Raw genomic sequence first — 25,036 nt, forward strand, 5'->3', positions numbered from 1 at the left:
GCAGTCACTCACCCATCCACACCACACAGCACCTGGCTGGGGGTCACCTCCAAACTACAAGTGGTCCTAAATAAGTATTATTTCAGGAGTGTTATTTCAGACAGGCAGATTTTAACAAAAGAGAGCTTGTGCCATAGCCCAGGAGGATGATTTACAACATGAAGCTAAAGGATTTGTCGTGTGCCACAGCACAGAGGGGTGTTTGACAGTATGAAACCTGCTGGGATGTTGCTGGATCACCCAGAAGAGTGCAGGGGGTCCAGTCTCAGAGTCTTTTTCAAGGCTCACTGGACACATGCTACCCTCTGAGCTACCCCCAACCATCATCTTGGAGATCGCTGCTTGACACATGCCAAGACTGTTTCAGAAACCAGAATCATTACTGTGTAGCGCACAAGCAGGAGTCAAATGCCAAGCTTGATTCCTCCCCTCTTTGATTCGGCAGCACAGGCATAGCCAAGGGACCCAGGCTGGTGGCACCTGGAAATTGCTGACAAATAGCAGCAAAAAACCACAGCCATGGGGGGAGGGGGGGAGAATGAAGGGGATGGGAGGATCTGAGAGGCCCGTGGATAGTTAAAGCTTTGAAGAGCTGAATTCTTTGAAAGTCTTGGAGTGGAATCCTTATCTGTGCCGAAACCCCATTCTTGGCTTTGTACTCAGTTCTTATGTAATGACAGCAAATTACTTTGTTGTATCTCCCCTGGTGTCCTCGAGGTTAGTGACACATCACCATTAGGTTACGTTGCTATTTTGATTCAACTGCCATACCACATGCCTAAGTGCTGCAACAGAGCTTGTCCTTCTCCCTGTGCTACTAGCAACTGTTATTTTTCCTACAATTAGAATTCAAATGCTTCATATCAGGAATTTTATCACTCTCATGCTGAAGCACCCAATATACTTCAAAGCAGTGTCAAAATAATGTTTTATTTAAAAACCCAAATATCCTCACAATATCTGAATTCCATGTACCTTTCAGATGATATGCTTAAAGATTAACACTGCTACTGTACTTTATGGCCTTTGCAATACCATTACCTATTCAGGGAAAATATTTAATTTTGCAAACCAGATAAATACTATATTATGAGTTGGTTTCTCTTCCCTTCTTCCGGAGCATAAGATTCAAGATGGGCTATTTAAAAAGCACTCAATCCTTACCAAGTGGAAGATGCAATGCAATCAGAATTAAAATTACTCCTTTAATGTTGCAGCTGGTTGTCCATAGCCAATAGACCAAGATACAAAACATTTGTATAAAAACAGAGCTCAAATCTAATCAGTGAAGAAGAGCTGAAAATCTGTTGTTGTGCAGACTAAAGATGCCAGGGGTGGCAGGGGACAGGACAGCACTCCACAGAACAAGAGCTCCTTAATTGGAAATGATAAAGCTACATTGTCCACATGCTAGTTCCAGCCTTCTTTTGTTTTCCCATGATATCCTGTTGATATAATTCCAGGTCCCTTGTGAACATCCGCTGGTTCCAAATGAGAAGAATGGGTGGTGTTGGTTTCACTTCAGCACCTCACTGGGTCACCAGCCCACCTCTGCCTGGAAGGGCTCCCGGATGCAGCTCCAAAGAACAACCTTATCAGCAAAAGATCTGAATAGATAAGGCACACGGATATATGAGATCATATCTTCTGGTAATTTAAACAATTCAAATGCCATTATAATATGGAAGCACAGGAAAAAGCAAGAGTTCAGCTAAATCCCTACAACTCCACATAGAAATAGTCATATTTTATGAAATCAAGCACAGCTTTTGCCCCTCTCTGTTATCAACCACAGTGTTCTGACACTACCTGGTAGCAACCACTTGAAGAAAGTAGTGAGGACAAAGTCAGTGGTCAGTGTGCAGTGCTGCCTCACCACTAAGGTCCCAGAAATTTCAAAATCAGGACTTGCACAGCCAAAGGGTATATTTGTGTATTTAATAGTCCTCACTAACTTTTATTTGCGTTCATTTTCTGGAGTTTTAATCTCAAAAAAAACCCCAAAAAACAAAAAACCTTGTCGTATAACCAAAATCAGGCAAAAAGGTTTTCTACAAGTACCCACAGATTGAGCAACCTTGTCAAATCTGGCTTTATTCCACGTTTCCCCAGGTTTTGCTTGTTGTACATCATTCTTACACTGAAAGAAACATCCCCTAACTTGTGTCTGTGAAGCTGAAGAGCCCTAGTTACCTTACCTGCTTCTGACCTAGAAGCTGTCCCACACTTTCCAACATTTGTCTGAACCTCTCACAATGCTCTCTGTGCTTCTAAAGATCAGAACTGTACACAACATTCAAAGCACTGGCACACCATGGATTTATCCCGTGCCATAATGACACTCCATGCTTTTATTCTCTTGCTCTAATTCCTTATCTCCACACACTCGATTTGCTCATTTACCAAGCCTTGAACTGGGGTTTTCACAGAGCTATTATTTTGCCAAGAGCTTGTTCCCAAGTGATAAATCAGCTTCTAGGCTGTTTCTGTGTGATTGAAATGGACTGTTTATCTCCCATTTAAAACACTTTACATGTATGTACATCAAATTGTACCACCCACTCACTTTGTATTGTGATGTTTTACTACATTTGCTTTCGGTCCACAGGCTCCAAATCAGATCCTTGTGGAGCTTTGAATGTTGGCTGAATCCACGAAGAAATAGTTTTGTTCTGTCTTACAGAGACCTGTCTTTGATGCAGTGTCATCTATCCACATGAAAACTTCTCTTATTCTACAGTTCCTTCAGAAGGTTTTGCTCACAGATTTTGTTGAACACCTTTTAGAAACCCAAGTAGGAAACACCAGCTGGATGTCTCTTGTCCACATGCTTTGCTGACTCCTCACAGGACTCCAAACAATCTGTAAGGTCAGGAGTTCTCATTAGAAAGGTTCTGCCATCTTTCACAGTACCTCATTTTCTCCCTGCATCCACTAGTTCAACTTTTAAAGTTTTCACTAACATGGGTGGTACAGAGAACAGGCTCGTTGCTCAGCAGCTCTACAGAACTTTTCAGGCTGCTGGGGTTTTTTTGTTCTGTGTTTTGGTTTTTTTTTTTAATTGGCATATTAACTAACTTCCCTGTTTCTGTTATCAAAGCCCTTCTAAACGCAATGTTACACAAAAACCATTAGTAGCAGCTCAGCTATTTCAGTCTTGACTTCTTTTAAAACTCTTGGATGAATATAATGCAATCCAATTGTTCAACACTTTTTATTTTAGCCATTTGTTTCACTACCTTTTCTACAGACCTTCAGTTTGAAACAGGTCCTCTGATAAATCTTTCATAAGATCAAGAATAAGTACGGGAATATTCTTAGGTTCCTCTACAATGAGCACAGAGCAAAATATTAATTTAATTTTTCTCCAGAACCTTATCTCCTCTGAATAATCCATTTTTATTTTGACTGTCCACTGGCTTTGATACCTCTTTTGGTAAACTTTCTGTTCTATTTTGACGGAAAGCAGTAGAGTCGGATTTTTGTAACAAAAAGTAACAAAAAGACAAATGGCAGGAGGACTAGCGGAGCGAATGTTCAAGGATATGGGTGTCTGGTCACCCGGTACACTGCAGCCGAGTTCATAGGGCAGCTCTTGTGCTGCAACTGTACGTAAAAAAAAAAAAAAAAAAAAAAAAAAAAAAAAAAAAAGTAATAGGTAATTCTTTTCTTCCACCTACTGGAGATAAAAGCCAGTTGTCAGCTATGGGGGAGGTTGGGGTGGTTAGTTCCGTTCTGTTTTCCCACCATCACGGATCAATTCTTGATGGCTGTGGAGGTTTCCGGGTGGGGGTGATGCCACGGAAGCCAAGTTAGGGACAGCGAGAGCTGCGAACCGCCGCGTGTGAGCTCGCCCGGGACTCAGCACCCGGCTGCTTGGAATGCCAACGGCTTCTCCTGACGCCTCACCCCGCAAGGGCAACGGGAGCGCCGGAGGGGATGGAACGGAGACCGGGCTGCCTGCTCAGCCCTCCCGGGGGCTCCACCTGCGAGGAGCCGAGTGGGGCAAGGGAGGGAGTGGTGTCCCGGGCCGCGGGAGCACGGCCGGGGGGCACGGCAGCCCGCCCCGGTGCCCGTCCCCCTGCGGGCTCCTTCCCGCCGCCCGGGAAGCGCGGCGCCGCCGCCTTGCCATATATGGGCACGGCCGGAAGCGCGCGCGTCACGGCGCTGGCTCGCGGCGTCCCCGCGGGGAGCGCGACGTCACGTCACGTCCCCGGCGCGCCCGCGCGCGGCGCCCCGGCAACCAAACAGTAAACAGGGGCGCGCGCAGGCGCAGAGCGGCGCGGCGAGGCGGGGCCGGTGCGAGGCGGGAGCCCGCGCTGAGGGCAGGGACCGGCCCCGCGCTGAGGGCAGGGACCGGCCCCGCGGCGCGGGCCGCAGGCGGGGTGCGGGCCGTGCGCTCAGCAGAGGGTCGGGACTGCCGCTGCTGTCCGCACCGGAGCTGCCCTGGAGCCGCAGAACCCTGCGGCCGGGCAGGACGTGCTGCTGGGCTGGGCAGCCCTGCTGTGTTCTGCCGTAAACGCGTTTAAGGATCTTCGCGTTGTTTTACAGCTCTGCTTTCTGCTATTCGTAACAACAGTTCCACTCTGCCTTGCGTTGCGTTGCAGTTGCATTTCTAAGAATTAATTACACGACCGCCCTCAGAGGCATCAGGAGCACAGGAGGCGTCAGAAATAACACGAGAGTTCCCTACGTGTCTTATCTCGTTCCATTGTTGTGTTTCACAAAGCGTTGTGCTGGTATCTGCGTGATGGATCAGATACAGCTTGTAATTGAAGCACATGCTTATAACACATTGCAGGCAGAGATTGCTGGATTATTCCCCAGCTGAAGATAGTGGCAAGATTCTCCCTGTTTTAAGTGTGACTTCACTACATAATTCTCAAATGCTAGGGAACAGATAAATCACGTTCATAACACAGCATAAATTTTATGTAGCACATCCTGAATTCTGGATTGTTTATGGCTGAAGGCAAGGAGTAAGGCTGGAGCCTGGGGTTAGACATAAAGTGTCTCATGTAGTGCCACCCCTGAATCTGACATCTTTGCATAAGAAATGCAAAAGCTGACACTTAGACTTGGCACTTGCTATCATTTCTGTTAAAAAGAGAAGCCTTGCTTAGGCTGCAGGACTGCTCTCTGAATTTAGCTCTAGATTTTTCTTTAGCCTGTCCAATGATCATGAGAGATGATCGGGCCAGGATCACTCCACCTAATTTGAGGTAGAAGCCACTTTTGAACGATGTGGTATTTTTGGACATTGTGGACCCGTTTGCTTCAGCCTCTGCTGAATGTCTGGTGATTTCAGCAGCGCGCATGGGCTCCCAGAGACCTGAATTGTTCAACTCTGAATTTGATTGTGTTTCAGCAAGACAGCACATTGTCATTCCCGATTTGCTGACTTCACAGGGTTACCTGTCACATAAGTCTGACTCCCCTGTAGCATCACCCACCACCTACATGACTGCTTCATGGTTCAGTGCCTCTGTGCATTTGCTGCAGCTGGGTGTTGCCCGTGTAAACTCAAGTGGCTATGTGAAAGTAGCTGCTGCTTAGTAGCAAGTGGGATTAATCTTCATCACTTGTCAGCTCTGCCTACAGATTAATGTTGAAAGATGGGGAACTGCACTTGTAATATTTGCTTTTACACAGGGCAGGCCTTGTTGAGCAAGTCATGGAGCTGCAATACTCAGTGCTGAGATGAGATAGATCCTGTGTGTGTTCTGATTAGGGAAGGGGTGGAAAAAGGCAGAGCCTGCTGCAGTGACCAGGAGATGTGGACTTACAGAAACCTGACCCTGAATGCCAGCCCACAGAGACTCCCTGAGACCATGGTGTCAGGATGGCCTTCAGCTGGACACATGTGTGTGCACAGGTGATATCTTTGCTTTCACCTTGAGAAAGGAGTTCTCAAACTGGAGTGGCAGGGCTGGAGGCTGTCAGGGAGACCTTGCCATTCTCAGGGGTCCCTTCATATGCAGCCATCAGGGAGGGAGCAGACCACTGCTCTGCAAGCAGGGATAAGCTGGCCCAGCTGCTGTGCTGCCAGCAGAGCACATTTCACTGCACAAGCAGCAGGGCTTACAGAGGGTAGCAGCCTTTCTCTTTCTCAACTGACTCAGCAGGAGAGACCACATTTCCAGAGACTCCAAGGAGGCAGCACGTTCCTAGAATGTGTGTGCCATTTGCTCTAACTCATTCATTCCAGGACTGGGCTGGCTTTGATAGAAACTGAAGAGCCAGTGGTTTGCCTTTATACCACTCACCCCAAAGTAAGGAGTGCACAAGCCTTTCTCATGCCCTTATGTCCAAAGAAGATAGGCCATAGCTGCTGCTAGAGGAACCAGACCACATCCAGGGACAAGGAAGTTGAGCTGTTAGGCACATGGAAATGATCATGTGGGCCCCAGCCTAGAGATGCCCTTTCAGCACTTTCCAGCAAGACCTTGAGCTAGCTGGTGAAAGGGCACAGCAGGTGACACACAGACATAGAAGGGGACCAGACCCAGACAGCTCAGCTGGGAAAGGCCATGGGGAGTGACCTTGGCGCCTGCCGGAATGGGTGTAACTACAGCCAGCCCTGACTAGCACCAGGACAAGGACAGGGCTGGCCTAAATGGTATTACCACCCTTAGTCTCAGGCAGATTGCAGGTGTCTGCAGTTTATAAAGCCCAGACAAAATTAGAGGCTAGAGAACCCCTTTGAGGTCACAAGGAAGCAAGTGCAAAAGGCAACACAAGGACAGCTCCAGTAGTCAACTTAAATGCTTTTATTGACAATGTCTCTGAACAATAATAAGCAAACAATGCTTAAGTTTCATCCAAATTCACTTTCCACATGTCAAAAAAGACCTCAAGGTAGAAAAAAATAAAATAAAAATATAAATATCTGAGAATCCGTCTTAATAAATAAATTAAAAACACAATAAAAACGTTTTCATGGAAAACTTATGTCAGAACATTCAGACCACCTCAACAATGCATGATCAGTAAAGTTACAATGAACATCAATGTAGAACTACAGTACATGGATATAGCTATTTATCTACCTACTAGAAAATAAAATAGAGTCTCTTTCCCCCCACATAAGATGGGTCATTGCTAAGTCATCAGAACACGATATTGCCAGGAACACAGTAGTTATTGTTAATCAGCTGCACTAGATACGAGTTGGAGATACCCAGCACCAGGTTAAATTCCAATCATTTAAAACCAAGAGATTAATTAGTTAATGCTAGTGATACTAAGGAGGGGAGGGAGTCACCTACCCAGCCATGTGGGACATGCTACAGACTACCAGCTCTCATGGATGGGCCACTGGGGACAAGACAAACTCCATGCGATTTGCTACATCTCTGGAAGAGGTAAGAGACCTCGGTGCATGACGCTCTGCCAGGCCCCGGGGCGCCAGGCCAGACAGGGGGTGGCGGTGGCAGGGCCCTCCCCAGGCCTGGGGAGCCCCATGGGGCACAGCTGCAAGTCCGTGGGGGTGCGTGGGCAGGGGAGGGGGCCCAGCAGGTCAGTCAGTGCTGGAGCCCTTCACAAAGCCAGCAGGGTGGGGGAGCTGAGGGAGTCGGACGAGGGCTCGTTGCTGCTGCTGCCCTTCCGGTGCGCGGCAGCGCAGCTGGGGAAGGCCTCTGCCTCGGGGTAGGTGAAGACGAAGGTGGAGGTGTAGGTGCTGGGGCACGGGGTGCAGGTCACCACAGGGGTGCAGAGGGGCTCCAGCTCACCGCTGGTCCCGGCAGTCAGCGACTCCCAGTCCGACGGGTAGAAGGAGGCCCCAGGCAGGTCCATGTCGGGCACAGAGCGGGAGGCCTCCCGCGGCCCCGTGGAGAAGAGCAGCTCGTCGAAGGGCTCAGCCTTGAGCTCCAGCCCGCTGCTGCCGGTCTCCTTGGGCGGCACGGCCGGCGGCGCTTCAGGCATCAGCGGCAGAGCAAAGGCAGCCTCCTCGGTCATGGGGGGGCTGGGGGTGCCCAGGTCCAGCGCGGTAGCGGCGCTGGCAGCTGCCAGCTCCTCGGAGAAGCACAACTCCTCGGGCATCTTGCAGGCGGGCCGGTGAGCCGCCAGGATAAACTCCAGCTTCTCCTTCTCCTTCAGCAGGTTAGCAATCTCCGCCTGCAGCGCGGACTTCTCCTCCTCCAGCTGGTCGGTCTCCTGCAGAGAGAGCAGGCTGTCAGCCAGGGCCGGCATCACTCCCAGCTGGAGTCCCCTTTCTCCTGTCATCCCCGCCCCCGGTACTCCCTCTTCCCCCGCCACCTCCCGGGCAGCACTTACCGCCTGCAGCGTGTCGGTGAGCTCCCGCCGCCGGTTGCGGCACTTGGCCGCTGCCATCTTGTTCCGTTCCCGGCGGATCCTTCTCTTTTCCTCCTCCTCCGGGGACAGCTGCGGGCAGAGAGAGACAGCTCAGTCCCGCTGCCAGCCCGGTGCCCCCCGGCCAGAGCAACCCGCCGGCGGCGCGTCTCCCCAATCCCCCGCAACAACTCCGATCCGCACTCACCTGTTCGACTTTGCCCCGGCGGCCGATGCTCTGTCCGCGGCCGCCCGGCGCCTTCAGCACTGCGGGGCGGGAGTAGGAGGTGGTGGGGGCGGCCGCCGAGACGCCGTAGGGGTGCCCGCGGCTCTGGGAGGGGGCCACTGAAGAGATGAGAGTGGGCTGCACCAGCCACTGCAGGTCGGGGCTGGTGGAGATAGCCGTCACCGTAGGCACAAAGCTGGCGCTGGAGGCGGCCAGGTCGGTGCAGAAGTCCTGTAGGTCAGAGGAAGGGGGGCTGCCGTCAGCGGAGCGCCCGGGCCGCTCCCCGCCGTCCCCGGGGCCGCGGCGCCGCGCTGCCAGCGCCGGCTCCACACGAGAGCGGCCTGTTATAAATATCTCTGACGTCCGCGCTGACGCAGACGCTGCTCCGGAGTCTCCTCAATGAACTCGCGTTTTATCAATGAAGCCGCTTTACACACCCGCCGCAGAGCGCGGCCCGGGCTACGGCACCCCCCAACCGCCCCACCTCGGCACCGGGGCCGCTCCCCATGCCAGTCTCCAGCCTGACCTCCTCCACGGACACGGCCAGCCCCGCGCCACCCGCTCCCGTCCCGTCCCCTCCTGAGCGCTCCTGCCCCGGCCAAGAGCGCAGCCGGCACGCTCGGCAACTCACCTGCGGGTTGACAGGCGATCCCATGCTCGAGAAGGAGTCCGCCGGAGAGGGGTAATAGGTGAGGCTGTCCCCGGCAGGGGAAGCGCTGCTGCAGCGGGAGGACGAAGCCTCGTACTCTCCGGCGAAGCCCTGATACATCATGTCGGCTCGGTGCGCACAAGCCGAGAGCGAGAGGTGATGCGACGGTGGCGAAGCGTCCTTGGGGATGAAGCGAGGAGGGGTCGGCTGCGTGCGTCCCTGTGCCGGTCCGCGCCGCGCGTCTCTCCGCTCCACCGCCGGGGCTGCCTGAGCTGCTGGAGTACCGCGCCGTGCCTCCCTTTTATACCCCCTCCCGCCGACGTCACAGGGAACGCGCCACCCGCGCTTCTGGGGGGGGCCGCCCGCCCCGCGCTCGCCCCGCGCCTCCCCGGGGCCGCTCCGTGCGCCGTCTGCCCCCGCCCCCCCCGGGAGAGAACCAAGGCACGGGGCGGGGGGTGACAGCAGGGGCGGAGGGGCCCCAGGGCAGAGCTGGAGGGAGCGGCCATGGAGCTTCCCCCCCCGCACGGAGTGGTACAGCCGGGCTCGGGAACCCACTGACGCAGATATCCTTATATGGGATACATCCTGTGCGAGGGGGCGTGACTGACGGGAAGCGCTCCAGGCTGCAGCCAAGTGCGGCGGGCGGGCGGGCGGCGCGCGGGACGGGACGGGACGGTTCGGGACGCGACGGCCCCTCCCCCTCCCCCCCTCCCCCCCTCGCCTGGCGAGACCCTGCGGGGGCTGCCGTGGGGGCACTGCCGTGGGGGATGCCGTCCCGTAGCAGGCGACCCCCTCCCCGGGGGCGCCGTCCCGCCGCAAGTGATCCCCTCCCTCAGCGGGGCCCCGCACAGCTTTGCAGCCTTGGAGCAAGGTGCTCCAAGGAAGGCGGCGAAAAAGGGGCGCGGCGGGCCGGGGGTGCGCTTTGCGCTGCAAGTCGAGCCCCATCGTCAGCACTGAGCGGGGTCTGCCCGTAGCTGGGCACAGGTACTCGGCGGGCCTCAGGCAGGGAAAGCTCAGCTTAACGCCCGTCCCTGCAGCGAGGAGCGCGTTATGCTCATGTGTCACTATTGACTTCCCTATTATGTGTATTTGTAATTATCGAGAGTGAGGGTAATGGCACAGGGCGATGGGAAGCCCTGCCAGGGAAGCCTGAGGGGCCGCAGCCCCCCGAGAAGGTTGGGAGAGCTTGGGAGCAGTGCTCGGGATGACGGGGGGGGGGGACTGGGATAGCCGCCAACAGCATGGGCAAAAAGCCACCGGGAAACCACCGACGAGGAGAGAAAGGGGCGAGGCTCGTCCTTTCCTCCAGTTTGGGTTTTGTTTTGATCCTTGTTGCAGCGAAGCCCGGAGACACCCACCCACGACGGGGATGTCGGCAGCCCTGGCTCAGGTCAGGCTAAGGTGGGAGCCAGACCGCAGACTCGCCTTGCACGGGAGCCAAGAGATCGCGGCTATAGATAGTAACAGGGAAGCTGCAGCAGGGAGCGTGTTTACAGCAACAAACAGAGCCTGCAGCGCAGTCTCCAGGCAGGAGCGTCACCCAGCCAGGCTGGGATCCTGCTGGCAGCCGCTCCCTCTGTTTGAGCTCATGGGCTAAATGCAGCGCTTGATGCTGCTGCTGTTGCTGTTGCTGCGCGAGCAACCTCCGTTCTTAGAGATCTGGGCCACGGGGGCGGGAGAACTGGGCCAGCTGCTATTTCTGAACTGCCCGTCAGAGCAGAGGGGACAGCCAAGGACTGCCGCAGCTCACGGCCCCTGCCGCTCCCTGGGAAAGGACCTGCGGGGGCCCGTGCTGCTCTCAGCAGCTCAGTGCTGGCCCGTGGGCCAGTCCATCCCGGGGCAGGCATCTGCCACCCTAGGTTCCTGTGCTGCCATCGGCTCTTTGCCCCGGCCAGCACTCCCTTCACGCCAGTTAGTGAAATAATGGGGCAAACATGGTCTCTTTGGCAGCCCCAGGCTGCAGGTGAGGAGACCCTCAGCAACGCCCAGAGGAGGCATTGCCAGCAAATTAGCAAAGCCACAACCCTGCCATCTCTGCCAGCAGTGAGCAAAAGGCCAAACCTCTGCAGCCACAGGGCCTAGGTCGACACATTGGTGCCCAGCATGGGCAAGAGCCTCTGACACAGTTTCCAGTCTCAGACATTTGCCAGGCACATTTCAGAAAAACACAGTTTAGCCCTTCTCTCTAGAAACTGCCCCAGAGTTCCTCTACCCAAAATACCTTCCCCAAAAGAAGTGTCTGGAAATCAGGGGGGGAATCCACCTCACCAAAGCCCACAATATTTTTGTGGTGCTCATGCAAACCACCCGTTGCCATCTCCACTGGTGACCAAGCATGATCTGTTTGTACCAAACGGAAAGTGCACGGATGCCGCACAGCTCTAACACGTGGAGGCAACGAAACAGAGAAAGCGAAAACACATGACGTGGGTTTGTTGTTTGCTCCAAACACAGGGTGCACACGTTTTACCACAGTATGTGTGAGAACAAAAAAAGGAAGCAGGCGGTACCACAGCAACAAAACAGAGTCAGATCATGAACCCTCCTGCCTGGGCGAGAGGGTTGCCCTCACCAGCATGCCAGGCAGATGGAGGTTCCTCACCTCCCCTGCCAGCTGGGAATGGGAAGAGGCATTAGACCCTCATAAATTACTGCGATCTGTGGAGTGGACCATGAGTTCGGTGAACACTACAACATTATTAAACCTGTACCACCAGGGCTAGCAGGGTTTTGCCAGGCTCAGGTGGTGCTTGACGGGGTCTCATCTGCAGGGACATGAGGGACTATTCCCTTGCTTCAGACAAGCCCACTGCACCTCCGGGTCCCGTGCTGGTGAGGTGGAAGTGGCTGCTAACTGTGACCAGCAGGGAGATGGGTCTTCCCAGATGCCTGGCCAGACAGAAGAGGCCATTCCCACTGCCCTTCTTGGGCATCACAATGGTGCCGGCAGGGCAGAAGGACAGCATCCATCCAATGAGGATCTTGTCCTGCATACCAACAGAACCCCTCCACTTTACTGGCCTCCACTTTTCCTCCTATCAAGCAGGGAGATGGGAAAGCTTGCTACTCTGAGGCTTACAACAGAACAGTGAGATCCTAAACCTCAGAGTGCAGCACTGGAACTTGGCCCTACTTTCACAGCCCTCCTTCATCTACGCTTGCAACTCAGGTTGGCCTTGCAAAACCACCGCAGAAAAGCACCTGAGGTGTGTGGGCCAGTGCAACTGCACAGCCAAAACCCACTTCAGGGGCAAGAGATGGCTGTGCCTAAATTTGGCCATGCACCAGGGGAAAGTTCATGCCATCAACATGGCCCTTTGGCAGTCACATGACTGCGTCAACCCACTCTCTGTCAGCAGCACTGACTGCAGCATGGTTCCATATTCCCTCTCTAGACACATAACATGATGGACATCTGCTTCCAGCTAACCAGGGACTGTTGGGGTCATTGGGAAGGAGACCAGACATCCAGAGTTCAGCAGCAGAACTGGCATGCATGGGGCACTGCTGTGACACCATTAATAGCTCCCTGCACTAGGAAGTCATCCCTGCCTGGCGAAGCATCCTGCCTAGACTAACAGAGGATCAATAACCTGAGCACCTGTCGCAGTACAGATTTTATGGGCAAGATCCAGAGGCGTTTGTGAAATTCTCCCCACACACACCTGCACACCCACTGCTCCTGGTGTCCCACAATGCATTCACTCCCGGCACAAGGAATCCATCCTTCCTCTTGGCCCCAGAGAGGCTTTTAAAGCCAGGCAGAGGCTGCAGGACTTAAAAGAAAACATGATGGAAAAGCAGAAAAGGGCATTGACAAACCAATGGTGGGAGCCTGGCCCCTCTGTTGATGTGGCTGGGGAGCAAAGGGTGGAGGAAGGGTTCATGGTATGTTATCCAAGTGTCCTGAACTCCCCCCAAGACTCACTGCACCTGTCACCCTCCCACCCAGCCTGGAGCCTCCAGGAGGGCAGGGTTCCCACCTCTGCTGGTCTTAAAGGTACAGTGCATACCCAAAGCAAAGTATAAATAGTAATTAATAATCACAGCAGCTGGGTGTGTGACAGGGACATCCTAAAGAATAAACACCACGAGCAGAGACATCCCGGCATCTCGTGGTCGCACAGCCGCGTGCCATGGGCCGCCAATTAATGTGAATGATGCTGTTGTGCCATCCCACTCATTGTCACCGCTCTTTGCCTGCACCATGCTGGATACAAACTCACCAGGCACAGCTGGACCTTGCTGCCCACGCTGAGGAGCCAATGCACTGCTCACAGCCAGCAGGTGTGAAAGAGCTTTGCCCATCGCAGCATTTCCTCTGTGCCCTCTTGCCCAAGGCCAGGCTGGCAGCCGTCACCCCACGAGCCAGGGTTCATAACCCTGAGTAATTTGAGCACAAAGTTCTCCAGATAAAATTTCAAAACTCCTGCTGCTGCCGCCACCAATGTGCCGTGTGTGCTACGGCAGTGCGACAAAGCCAGAACACCACGGCCAAGCTGGCCTCTTCCCAGCTGCAGCACCGCAGGACCATCCCAGGGCATTGTGCATGCTCACAGGTATGGTTTCTGGGCACTGATCAGCTGGGAGGAGAGGAGAGGAAAATGCACTCAGTGAAAGGCAGCGTGTTCAGACCCAGTGACAGACAGGATGATGCAGGACTTTTCTGATTATCAGACAAGATCCAAACAAGTCAAGCACAGCTGTGATTTATTTCCTTGATGGAACCCCACGAGATGCCTGCAATAAAAACCCACACAATCAAGAGAAAGCTTGGGCTTCCTGTTGTGTCCAAGAGTCTTCTGGAGGTGGGAGTTGAATGGCCACATTACACAAGCTATCTCTTTCCTCTGTGGCTGGGCAGCAATGCTGATTCTTGTGCTGGGGCCGGGGTACAGGGGTCCTGCTCCTCTATTGGTGTAGTGGCTCTTGAGTAAAAATGGGTCAAAGGTAGCAAAGGAGGAAGTGCTGAGAAGAAGGAGGAAAATGCCACTGTGCTTAGCTAAGGAGATTTTGTTACAGATGGAGAACAAAGCAGCTGAAGTGAAGGGGCAGGATGTTGAAGATTGTTTAGCACAGGACAGAAAGAAACCTTCTAGTTGTTGTGACTGGGGAATGCTCTGGGGAAAAAAAAGGCTCAAGGCAACTCAGGATAGACAAAGGATACTCTGGGAGGAAGAAAGACACACTGAGCCTTTGTCACTACCTGGAGAAACAACCCTGCTTCAGACGCCAGCATGCCAGGTGGGCTGGCTGCCCTGGAGGACAGTCATGAACACAAGTAAGATCTCCCTCTTTTGAGTCCTTAACTCTTGTAGTGACAGGGCTGTCACAGGGACTCACAGAGACTCAGCCTGCCCTGGCCCACCGGCAAGTCACATTCAGTTGCTGCTGCTGAAAGGAAATGGCAAGACTTGAAGCGAGGTGTTTGCACCCTTCTCCAACTGAGCTGTGCCTCTGGCTGAACAGCCAGGCTGCACTCAAGGCAGAGCCAAAGGGAGCAGTCAGCTCAGTGCAAAGATGCTGTCACTGCAGGAACGGAGACCCCAGGAATGGAGAAAGAGACTAAATAAGAAGGTATGGCTACGTGGTGAGTTGGCCTTCTCTGCCCTAGGAACAAACATTGGGAATACCCCAGGAAGCTGAGGTTCCTTAGATGGTATTTAAGAAATGTAACAAATACAAAATTCAGTATTATTAAATCGTCTGGGGTTAACAGTGCCATGAATACATAAACATGTAAACAGTGCAGAGCACTGCCAGCCCAGCCCCGAGGCTTTGATCTTCCCCATGCATCCAGATCTGCCAAGCAATTTGGTTTGGCAGGGGATAGCTGCTGGAAGAGGAAACATCTTTTGTGTTAACTCATTCCTAAGTATCTGCACAGCCAGAGTTAAGCATATGCCTGTGCAGAGAGACCTGGGAGTAGGACATTGACAGATCATCTGTGTGCTCTGCTCCACCTCTGCACAGTGAACAGGGTCTGGAGGAGAGTCTCTCGTGCTCATTGCTAGCAGCTCATAGCTCGTCTCGAGCTGAGAAAAGCTCTTGCCATCATCTAGGCCCATACCAGACTCTGAAGAGATTGTCCATTTTCTTCCCTGTCAAGGTCACATATTAAACATGTAGACAATAATAAACAAGCCAGAGAGTCTAGACCTGGAAACTCAAGGACCTTTCACAGAAGAGGCACAGCAGTCCAGTTTGGGACTGTTTGACTTGGTGATTGCACATGGACTACCTGTCCTCTGTACTTTCCTGCCAGGAGCCTGGCTGCCAGGGGCACAACTGCCAAGCCAGTGGGGTCAGGTTAACTTGCTTTGTCACTGTTTGCTTTAGGATCTCAGTAGAGCTCAGCGGGCTGCAAAACTGGCACCTCTTGCCCATGTGAGATACCACCGGACGGTGCTGGCCTCCCTGGGCACCAAGTGCCAGTGCAGATGTGGGCAGGCACCAGCCTGGAGAGAAAGGCGCCCTGTACTCCCCAGTAAGGTAGCCTGGAGGGGTCTCCGTCCCCGGTTCCTCTAGTCAGGGGTTCCCTTCTGCCTTCTCCAAGCAAACCCAGCATTTCCCAGGGAGCTGGAGATGGCCTGGTGCTGGAGAGGAACTGGAGTATGGAGCTGTGAGTTTGGGCTCTTGCGGGTGAAATGGGGCACCGTGGGCCCCACCCAGCACACAGCACCCCCACAGGGCCCAGTGTCTCCCTTCTGCCATGCAGCACAGCTGTGCAGGACTCCTCCAGGCTGCCCGGCCCACCTGGACTAGACACCGGAGTTTTGGGGTGCTTGCTGAAGTCAACATGCCAGCCAGGCTCCCAGATCTCCCCACCCGGACAGCCAGCAGGTTCAGAGTGGCAGCAGTGGGCGTGGGACTGTATGAGCAAGTACACAGGGCAGTGGACATAGCAAATGTGTTTGCACCTTACCCCCAGACAAGTGCGGAATCCAGAAAAACCAGTAAAATATTGTAAAAAGCAGTGGTGCCAACCTGGCAACCCCAGAGAGACACAAAACACTGTTATGTGCTGGGGTCTGGCACTGGCCAGTGGGTGGTGAGCATTCATATTGTACATCATTTGTTTGGTTTTACCTCCTTTCCCTTTTACTATCATTATTTGCCATGATTATAGCATGTAACTTTGTTTTTAATTATTATACTGTTCTTATCTCAACCTACAAGTTTGCCTCCTCCCCATTTCACTAGGATGGCAGTGAGCGAGGGGAGCTGAGCGAGAGGCCGTGGTGCCTGATTTCCACCTGAGTTTGAGCCCCGGCAGTCCCTTCTGTGGCTGGGGGGCCCCCCCGTCCCGGGCCCACCCCAGGCGCGGCCCGGCGAGGGGGCGGTCTCGGCGGGCGCGGGCCCCGCCCCGCGGCCCCCCGGCCAATCGCGGCGCTGTTGCCGGGGCCGGGCCCGGCGCCTGACGTTGCCCGGGAGACGGCGGGACGTTGACAACACACAAACCCGTGACGTCGGCGCGTGGTTCCCGTGGAAACGGAATGGCGACGTCATCGCCTCCCCCTCCCACCCCCCCGCCGGAGCGCGCGTCAGCCGCGCGGGAGGGGCGGGGCCGGGCGGCGGGCGGGGCGCGGTCGCCACGGCAGCGGGAGCGGCTGTTGTTTGTTTGGGAGGCGGCGGCCCGGCCGGGCGGGGCCTGCGGCGGCCCCGGCCCCCCCGCCAGCTCCTGCCCACGCGGCTGCCGCCGGGGCACCTCGGCCCGGCCGGGCCCGGGCAGCCCCGCAGGCCGGGGTTCCCCCCGGGCAGGAGGCAGCGGTGTGGGCTGTGGGTTAGCAGAGGTCCCTCCAGCCGGCAGCCCCACGGGCGGCTGGGCGCCCCCCCTCAGTGCGCCGGGAGGGCGCGGGCTGGTAACCTGAGCAGGGAGATGGGCCCGGGATTAAAAATAATGCCGCTGAGAAGGTGGGTTTATTTTTAACTGGGAACAGCGGTGCAGCCCTCTGCACTGAGGAGCCTGGCTGGCAATGTGAACAGCCCAGCTGCAGGAAGAGCCCGGAGCTGGGAGAGTCGGATGGATGGATGAATGGATGGACGGACGGACGGACGGACAGGCCACAGAGGCCATTGTGCAGGCACTGCTCTGAAAGAAGTGCACATGAGCTCCTGCCCTGCTGCAGGTACCGGCTGGGCACCCCCAGCACATGTGAACAGGTCTGCTGTGCCCATCATCCAGCTTGCTGAGTGCAGTGTGGATGTAAAGTGAATGTCCAGCAAACCTGAGAAATATAGCCTTGAAACAAGTGGAAAGAAACTAAGAAGTGAATCACAGACGTTGCAGTGTTTTCTGGTCCATCTCTTGAAGAGTGGCCTGATCCCTCAGCATCCTTTGCCAGCAGCATCCTCTGAAAAGCCTGCTCTGCCAAAGTTGCTCAGCAGACTGCCCAGTGCCATCTACACTCTTGTCACCAGCAGCGGGGGTGCCCGGCAGAGGCGAAACAGACCAAATGCTCTCCCTGCATTCCGGGGCAGCAGGGGCTGCTCCAGAGAGCCCTGTTTCTGGAGCATTGTTTCCTCCCCGGCAGCCGGCCTTTGGGTGTTCCTTTGGGCGTCTTTCTTTCTGACATCAGCTTCCTCCCTTACAATGCGTGGCGGCCAGAGCCCTGCTAGGTGAAACACCCCATGGAGAGGCCGCTGGCGGAGGGACCCACCCACCGGCATCCCCGGTTTTCCCGTGCCAGGGCCGGCTGGGTGGCTCCTTGAAATCCCAAAAGCTGTCTTTGCACTGGGGGTTGCGCAGGAGCTGCTGGCAGACAGGAGAGGAGGGAACCTCGGGGCCGCCCCGGCCTCGGCCGCTGAGCCGGGTGCCTGCGGGGTGGGAACTCCCAGCGACTGTTCCCGCCGCCGCCATCTGCTGAGGCCAGCAAACTGGAAACCAGCTGCTTGCTCAACCCTCGCCAGCAGCCAGGCTCTTGTCATTGCTCTTGGCTTTACATCAGCTCTGTTTAGTTTGGCAGGCTGAGGGCAGCAGGTTCAATCCGGGCGATTTTACGAGGGCTGGTTCCTGTCCCACACCCCTCGGTGGGGAACACGGCGTACGCTGAGGATACCCTCGCCCTGCAGCCCCGGGGCAGGAAAGGGCGCGGCTGAAATTAGTGTTTGCTTCTCAAGGGCAAGCCTGAAGTGCCGGTGTTTGGGGAGGTAATCAGCGGGCGTGAGAAAAGGCTTTCCGCACGGTCACGGCAGCGTTCCGCATTCCGGGGAGAGCCGGTCACCTGCTCCCGGAGACCGCTGGCCGTGAGGGAAAGTGTGGGTAGGTGGCCAAAGGCAGGGATCACGCCTGGGGTTCGGGGCCGCAGTGCAGAGCATGTCCAAAGTCACCGGTCGCCAGGGCTGGAGGGATATCCCACCAGGACATGTAGCCTCCCACAGCCTTTGCCGCGGGCGCTGCCTGCCACTGACACACAGGGGGGATGCATCTGATGCATCCGGGCAGCTGGTGCCTATGGCACGAGGACTTCTCCTCCGTGTTTCACGTTGACATGAGAAAGGAGAGATGCCACTAATTACACCAATTATTCTTGCTGCTCCCCTTGTCCCAAAACAGGCTGTCAGCCCTCTGGCCCTGTCTCATCCCAGGGCACACACAGCAGTGCTGCTAGCACAGGCGCTCGCAGCTCCTGGGCTGCAGGGAGTCACAGACACCAATTAGCCCAGTGTCCTCCTCATTTGCTCATGTCTCATCTCAATCAACTGGCCAACTGGCTATTTTCAGTGTGCTCTGTCCTGCCAGCCAGGGCTGCTACTGGGTTGCCACCCTGTCTGCTATGGGACCTCACCTGCAGAAAGGCAGGGAGCAGTGGGGCGGAGGACAGGGAAGGACCGGCAGTGCAGAGGACAGAGTTCAACATCCACAAGTGTGTCTGCCCAACCCTGCTCCTGCTGCTCCATCCCAAATCCCTCCTGTCCTGTGTCACGCAGGCCCAGCTGAGTGATGCTGTGGGACAAGAGCAAGCAGCTGGACACCAGAGATGGAAGGTAGGGGAGGGGGGTGGGCAATGTAGCCCTGTGGTGCTTCTAGTCCCCTCCTGCTCAAGTCACATGTTTCATTTCTTTGCAGTAGACATAGGAGCATGTAGACCTGTGGCAAGCCAGTTCAGAGAGCTGACCTGGATGGAAACAGAACACTTCATTTCAGCAGGTTGAAGGTCAGCTCAGGCTGCTTGCTGCTCGGGCTTGCCATGGGCTGAACTGTCAGGGTACCTTCACCACTGGGGGACCTCATTCCCATTCCTTGCCAGGTCCACTTCTCAGCTGTGGTGTGGTAAGTTGCTCTCTTTTGCTAGCCCAAGAGAAAACTCTTTGCTGTTTTTTGTCAATCTGTCCTCTGCCATTTTATCATGGTGAAGTGATTGAGACCAGAGTCAAGAGTCAGCCAGTGCATGGAGAAGGCTCCCATGATCCCATGCCAGGAAGAGTGGGAAAAGCCAGCCCACGACAGCTTGGTGTGCATTGCTGCAGAGCTGCAACTTGGGTGGATGGGCACTCGCCTGTGCTGGCACGACACAGGGTGTGGTGCTGGCAGCCACCCCACTCCCTCCATATCAGCTGATTCAAATCTGGTAGGCACAGCCAGCACCTTCCGAGCCAAGCCGGGGTGCCCGGTGCTGCTCAGGAGCCTCGCAGTGAGCTGTGCTGGAAGACAACTAACCCCAGAAAGACAAAATATGATGGCTCCTCTGCCAGAACAGCTCCTGGGTCTGGTTTGCCAGGCAGTTGTGTATAGTGTTGTGCTGGCACAACAGGGAGGATCTGAGTGAGCTCTGTGGAATTGGTATTGCTTACACCACTTCAAACAGCCTCTGCACCAAAAAAGGGTAAGCATGGCCACAGAGGGAACTTCAAGCTAACAGGGCTCCAGTTATCAACAGAGTCTCTGAGTCCAAACTTGAGACACATCTTTACTGAATTGCTGCACTAGGAAAGGAGAGATGGATCTGAGCTCCTGCAGGAGGACTTGTCCTTTCACACAATATTTGAATATATTTGCACTTCTCTGCAGAACTCATAGGAGGCTAGTTGGCTGCTCTCCCATTTCAGTATATTCCAAGTCTGCAATATTTTCACTCCCTGAAGTATTTTAGTTTCTTCGTGCATTTCTTGTTTGCTCTGGTGCCAGTTCTGGCAGGTTTAGTGACCTCTACCCCCGGGCAGCGTTCCACATCAGTATTGAGGGGGCTGCATTACTGCATTACTGTGCAATAGCATTACTCCTCTCCTGTGTCCGCAGCCCGTGTGTAGGGGCTTACAGGGCTGCTGCTCTCTCTACACAAATACTCTCCCTCCACACACACTCACATAATCTTTGGGATGCTCCCCCGCATCCTACACTCCTCCTCTCGGCTCTGATTATCCTCTCCCTCCCTAGCAAGAAGGAGCACTCTGGAGTGAACTACTCACTGCGATCGTGACTGTTGTGAAACAGTTTATCTTCCTACGGGAGCGGCAGCCCTTGCCTGTCAGCCTGTGCCTGGCGCTCACAACGCCTCCAGCGCTCACAACCTCGCTTCCTTCTCCCTGACGTGCACAAATGCACGCTCCTGCACGCACACCCGGCCCTCCTCCGGCATGCCTTTTGCGCCCGCCGCTTTCCCCAGGGATCATGCCAGCACAGGGGATGCGGTGGTGTGCTGAGGGGGCTGGGGCTCCTGGCGCCAGTGGGGGATGCATGAGGAAGACAGATATGGGTCCTGTAGGGAACACCCCAAGGATGTAGTTCTTCCACCCCAGCCTGTTGCAGATTGGGCGGGTGGGTGGTGGTTGCACATGGACCACAGCCCCCTTGCCCTGCGGGTTATCCCTCGCCCAGCAGTGCCTCGGGAGCAGCCAGACAGAAGGTATGGGCATTCAGGCAGGCACATGCCCGGAGGGGGAGGGAGTCGGATGCCGTGGCCACCTCAGAGGCTCGGCGGTGTTCCCAGGAGGTGACTCTTTAGGAAGTGGGTGCGTCCTGCCGGTGCCACGGCGGGAGGCCCAGCGGGAACTGCGTGGGAGCGAGGAGAGCCACGGAGCAGGCTGGGTCCTAGCCTGACCCCTGGTCATTAGGGAGAAGGCGGCTTTGACATGAGTCAGCAGGAGAGCTGAGCACAGGGTAAGCGGCACCCAGAGACCGGAGAAGCAGGGAGGTGCCAATCAACATCGTGACACGTCCTAATTACTTCAGCTTGTGCTATTAAATTTGCTTGCTTGTACAAGAAACAAAAGCAAGAGACATTCCCCAAAACTCCCTCCAGGCAGTGGGCTCTAGCACCTTGCCCAGATGTTGGCAGACTCTTCCAATGTCAGACGCAAAAAGGAGTCCTGGTCATGCCGCCTCTTGCCAAAAATTCCCAAGCCGGCAAGCCCAAAGCTTGCTGCCCTGCCTCACTAGCCTGGGACCAAGCACCGGAGCATCTCTGACGAATGCACCACCCGCCAGGGCCAGGCGTGGAGGAGCCACAGCCCACAGGGGAGACCAGTCCTGCCTAAAGCCTCCGCTCGCTGCGGTTGGGGAATGGCCATGGCGCCGAGGCTGGGCGCTGCGCTCAGCTAGCACGGGGCCGCATGCAGCGGCTGCTCACCGCGTAGTGCCTTACGTGCGGGAGGGCAGCCTCGGGAGCGGCCCCCGGGCGGCACAGCGCCTCGGCCAGAGTCAGACAGAGGTATCCCCGAGTACCAGGAACCACAGGTAGCTAGGGCAAGAGCCACCCACATCTCCTGCATCCCATGGTAGCAAGCTGCCCAGCACCCAGTGCCAGTGCTTGCCTGGCTGTGCCAGGCACCTCTGCGGCCCCGTGGGCCTCCTGCACACCCGCACAGGTTCCACCGGGAGAGCAGCTTTCTCCTGCTGTGGCTGCTGCAGCTGCTGCCACCTAATGGAGCCGCTCCTCTTGCCCGGGAGAGATGAGAGCGGCGGTGCTCTGCGGCCGGAGCGTGCCCACCGCGGGCAGCCCGCAGCCGCTTGTGCCCGCTGCGCTGCCGGGGGAGCACGTATGATGTGCTGGCGCTGGGACGGTGAAAGCCCTGGGTGTGTGCCATACCGCACGGCAAGGAGGAGAGCCAGGCTCTCCCTATAGATGGTCGCCCCTGAATCTCGTTGCCACCCTCTCCGTCTCCGTACGCACTCACACACGGTACACACGGCACACGCTCGGCACACCTGGCCCACGCAGCCGCACGCAGTTCTCGGCTGCCGGCAGCGAGCCTCCGAGCCTCGGGTTTGAAAGCAAAGCAGCTCCCAAGCGACGCGGGTCATGGCAAGATGCTTTATATAACCCACCGCCACAGAGAAAACCAAAATAGCTGCCTCCCTGCTGCTCAGTTCGTCTCTTCCATCAAACACGGATAAAATTAGAGCAGGCCGTGACGTGCACCTACGTCTGCGCAGGGACTCCAGGGAGACGGAGGGAGCCGGCTCAGGGCTCTGCCATTAGTGGCACAGCCTGCCAGAGCTTTCAAGTAAGATCTGTCAGCCAGGCTGGTGTGTGTGGCCGCAGGGGATGGATGTGTGGAAGAGGAGGCGGCAGGGGGGAACACGGCTGCCGAAGGCTCACGGAGACGGCTCCATGCCTCATCGCTGCCTTTGGGGAACGCAGGCTGAGCGCTCACACGCAAGCTGGCCTTCAGCGCTGCGCTGACCCCCGCTTTTCCAGCGTGGACACCACTGTGGGCGGAGCAGGGCTTCCCTGGAGGCTCTGGATTCACCGTGTCTGAGGCCAAACTCCAGAGCAGAGGAGTACTGGAATAGGAATACTTCTGCCAGAGCTTTCTAGCAAACTTGTTTCTGTGGGCTGGAACGTGGAGCTGCTGCTGTCCCCTGGGAGGTGACCTGCAGAGCCAGCCAGGTCCCCTTGTCTGCTGACTTTGCAACCTGGTAGAGCCATAGGCTGTGTAGTACTGAAAGGAGGTGAAAAGCTGACTCTGAAAACACTGTGTGGAGACTCAGACCCTTTTAAGAAAGAAAAAAGCACAGGGAAATAAAGCCAAGAGAAAAGCCTAGAAAGAAGCTGGAAAACAGTCACTCACACTCCTGTACAGACACATAGGTTAGGTCTGAGACTTTCTCTGCTGACATGAGAAATCTCAGTTGCTCAAAGCTCCTGATTACTAGGCAAAAGTAATAGTGTCATTGTCCAAAGCACACATAGGTGAAGGTGTCTAACTTCTCAACTTCTCTTTTGGATGTATTTGCTTTGATATTTTTTGCCTGGTTTACCAGTCTGAACAGAGGAGACGAGCCAGGAATGTCGTAATCTGTTATTCTGTGACATTGCTCTTGTCTATGACTTTGGGCACAACTTTACCTGATGTCTGTGTGTCTGTATGGGGGCTTTGGTGTCCTGTCCTGAATTCTGGGGCTAATATTCTCCATCCTCATTTAACTGACATGTTGAAGACTTGTGAAGGGGAGCAAGTTAATGCAATGTCATACACTAAAGACGAGAAGAGCCCTGGAGAAAATGGCTGTGTTTTTCATTATTTATGGAAAAACAACAACAACAACAAAAGACAAAAACTGTTCTCCTACCCTGAGGGGCATGTGCCTACTTGTGAAGGTAATATATGCTGTATCCCCTGGACCCCTGCCACCTTCTCCCTCCACCTCTGTCATATGACAGTGCTGAATACATCTCCTTTTGGAGAGATGGCTTGGATCCCAGACAGATCCTGGAGACAGGAATCACTGATATATATATATATATATAGCAGCATAGCAAGAGGTGAGTAGGGCAGCCACAGGAGCAGTTCCTCATGCTGGGCTCAAAAAAACCCAAACCCCAAACCACTCAGAACAAATGAAGTCTGTTCATCTTCTCCATGAGTTCCTGGAGGTGAAAGCTCAACAGGAATGAAGTGGCTGGATAAGAGAAGGAATATCCGTGTCACATGGTGATGTTCCTGCTCACTCAGTCCTGCCCTCAGCCTGGCAAGGCCAGCTGGAAGTTGCTTGTGTATCCTTGGGGAAATTGTTTGCTGAATGTCCACTGATGGCTGTTATCTCTGGTTTCTGAGGAATTGCCTTGCTGCAATCCAAATGTCAACCATAAAGTGCAGAACACCTGGCGTGTCCCTCATGTCTTCTGTTATCTTTTTCTCCTTTGGCCCAAGACAATGCAATGGGGTAAGGAGTGCCTGGAGTGGCACAGACTGGTGTTGTGTATTCAGTGAAGCAGTTCAGAAAGTGTGTTTGGCAATCAAAGGGCTGTACAGCAAAATCCAGCTTCCCTGGGTTGGTACCAAGGTCTGGGTGACTCCCGCAGCCACAAACACCTCAATGTACAACTCAGTGCAGCCTCACACCCCTGTGATGCTAATCCTACTGCCCATCCCACGAGCAGGCAGAGCTCCTGGTGCTTCCTGCCACTAGGCAGGGGGCACCCATCTTCTGGCTGCCCAGGTTGCCAGGTTCTTTGACTCCACTTAAATTGTATATTTGTAGCAGAAAGCCTCTGAGAGAGCAGAGTATACAGAAGTGGAAAGGATGGGACAGGCCAGAAGGGGCCACAAAACCTGTCCTTTCCCCACAAACCACAAGTCAGCCCTGCTCAGGCCATGCTGGCTGTTGCTGAAGAGTTATGAGACACCAAGGGCAGGTGAGGCAGCCAGGGAGCAGCTGCTGGGAAAGGGAGAGAGGGTCACACATCTCCATGGCCCAGAATATTGTAAATCTTTTGCGCTTCCACTGCACTCACACCTTGCCTTCTCTTACAAATCAGCTCTTGAGGATTGGAAGATGTAACATATGCACATGAAATATCAGGGTGTATTTGCTGCAGGAAAAGGCAAGAGAGCATTGTGATATGGTCTGGGATTTCCCCGAGGCTGTTGGAGGACGGGTTTTACTAGCGGGATCTCTGCTGGGATGAGATGAATGGGAAGCAGGA

The 25,036-nt window shown here is 54.9% G+C and overlaps 1 protein-coding gene and 1 long non-coding RNA gene across 2 annotated transcripts; both read right to left on the reverse strand.

The window, feature by feature from the left end:
• Positions 1-958: 958 nt before the first annotated feature.
• LOC113459029 (uncharacterized) lies at positions 959-4,132 on the reverse strand. The gene is made up of 3 exons (XR_003379823.2): positions 3,681-4,132; positions 2,567-2,862; positions 959-1,607 (listed from the first exon to the last, which is right to left on the reverse strand). It is a non-coding gene; the product is annotated as an uncharacterized LOC113459029 (long non-coding RNA).
• Positions 4,133-6,752: 2,620 nt separating this feature from the next.
• FOS (Fos proto-oncogene, AP-1 transcription factor subunit) lies at positions 6,753-9,455 on the reverse strand. Its single transcript, XM_074542601.1, has 4 exons — positions 9,147-9,455; positions 8,498-8,746; positions 8,275-8,382; positions 6,753-8,154 (listed from the first exon to the last, which is right to left on the reverse strand). Exons 1-4 carry the CDS (start codon positions 9,285-9,287, stop codon positions 7,540-7,542), a joined length of 1,113 nt encoding a protein of 370 aa, XP_074398702.1. The 5' UTR covers positions 9,288-9,455; the 3' UTR covers positions 6,753-7,539.
• Between the last annotated feature and the right edge of the window lie 15,581 nt (positions 9,456-25,036).

The sequence above is a fragment of the Zonotrichia albicollis genome, chromosome 6 (genome assembly GCF_047830755.1).
Source record: "Zonotrichia albicollis isolate bZonAlb1 chromosome 6, bZonAlb1.hap1, whole genome shotgun sequence".
NCBI classification, from domain to species: domain Eukaryota; kingdom Metazoa; phylum Chordata; class Aves; order Passeriformes; family Passerellidae; genus Zonotrichia; species Zonotrichia albicollis.

Bases quoted from the DNA above. Each gene is read 5' to 3' on its own strand.
- FOS (XM_074542601.1), bottom strand. From the start codon at position 9,287: ATGATGTATCAGGGCTTCGCCGGAGAGTACGAGGCTTCGTCCTCCCGC. The intron at 8,747-9,146 runs GTGAGTTGCCGA...TCTGACCTACAG, and splicing joins GATCGCCTGTCAACCCGCAG to GACTTCTGCACCGACCTGGC. The intron at 8,383-8,497 runs GTGAGTGCGGAT...CTCTGCCCGCAG, and splicing joins GCCGGGGCAAAGTCGAACAG to CTGTCCCCGGAGGAGGAGGA.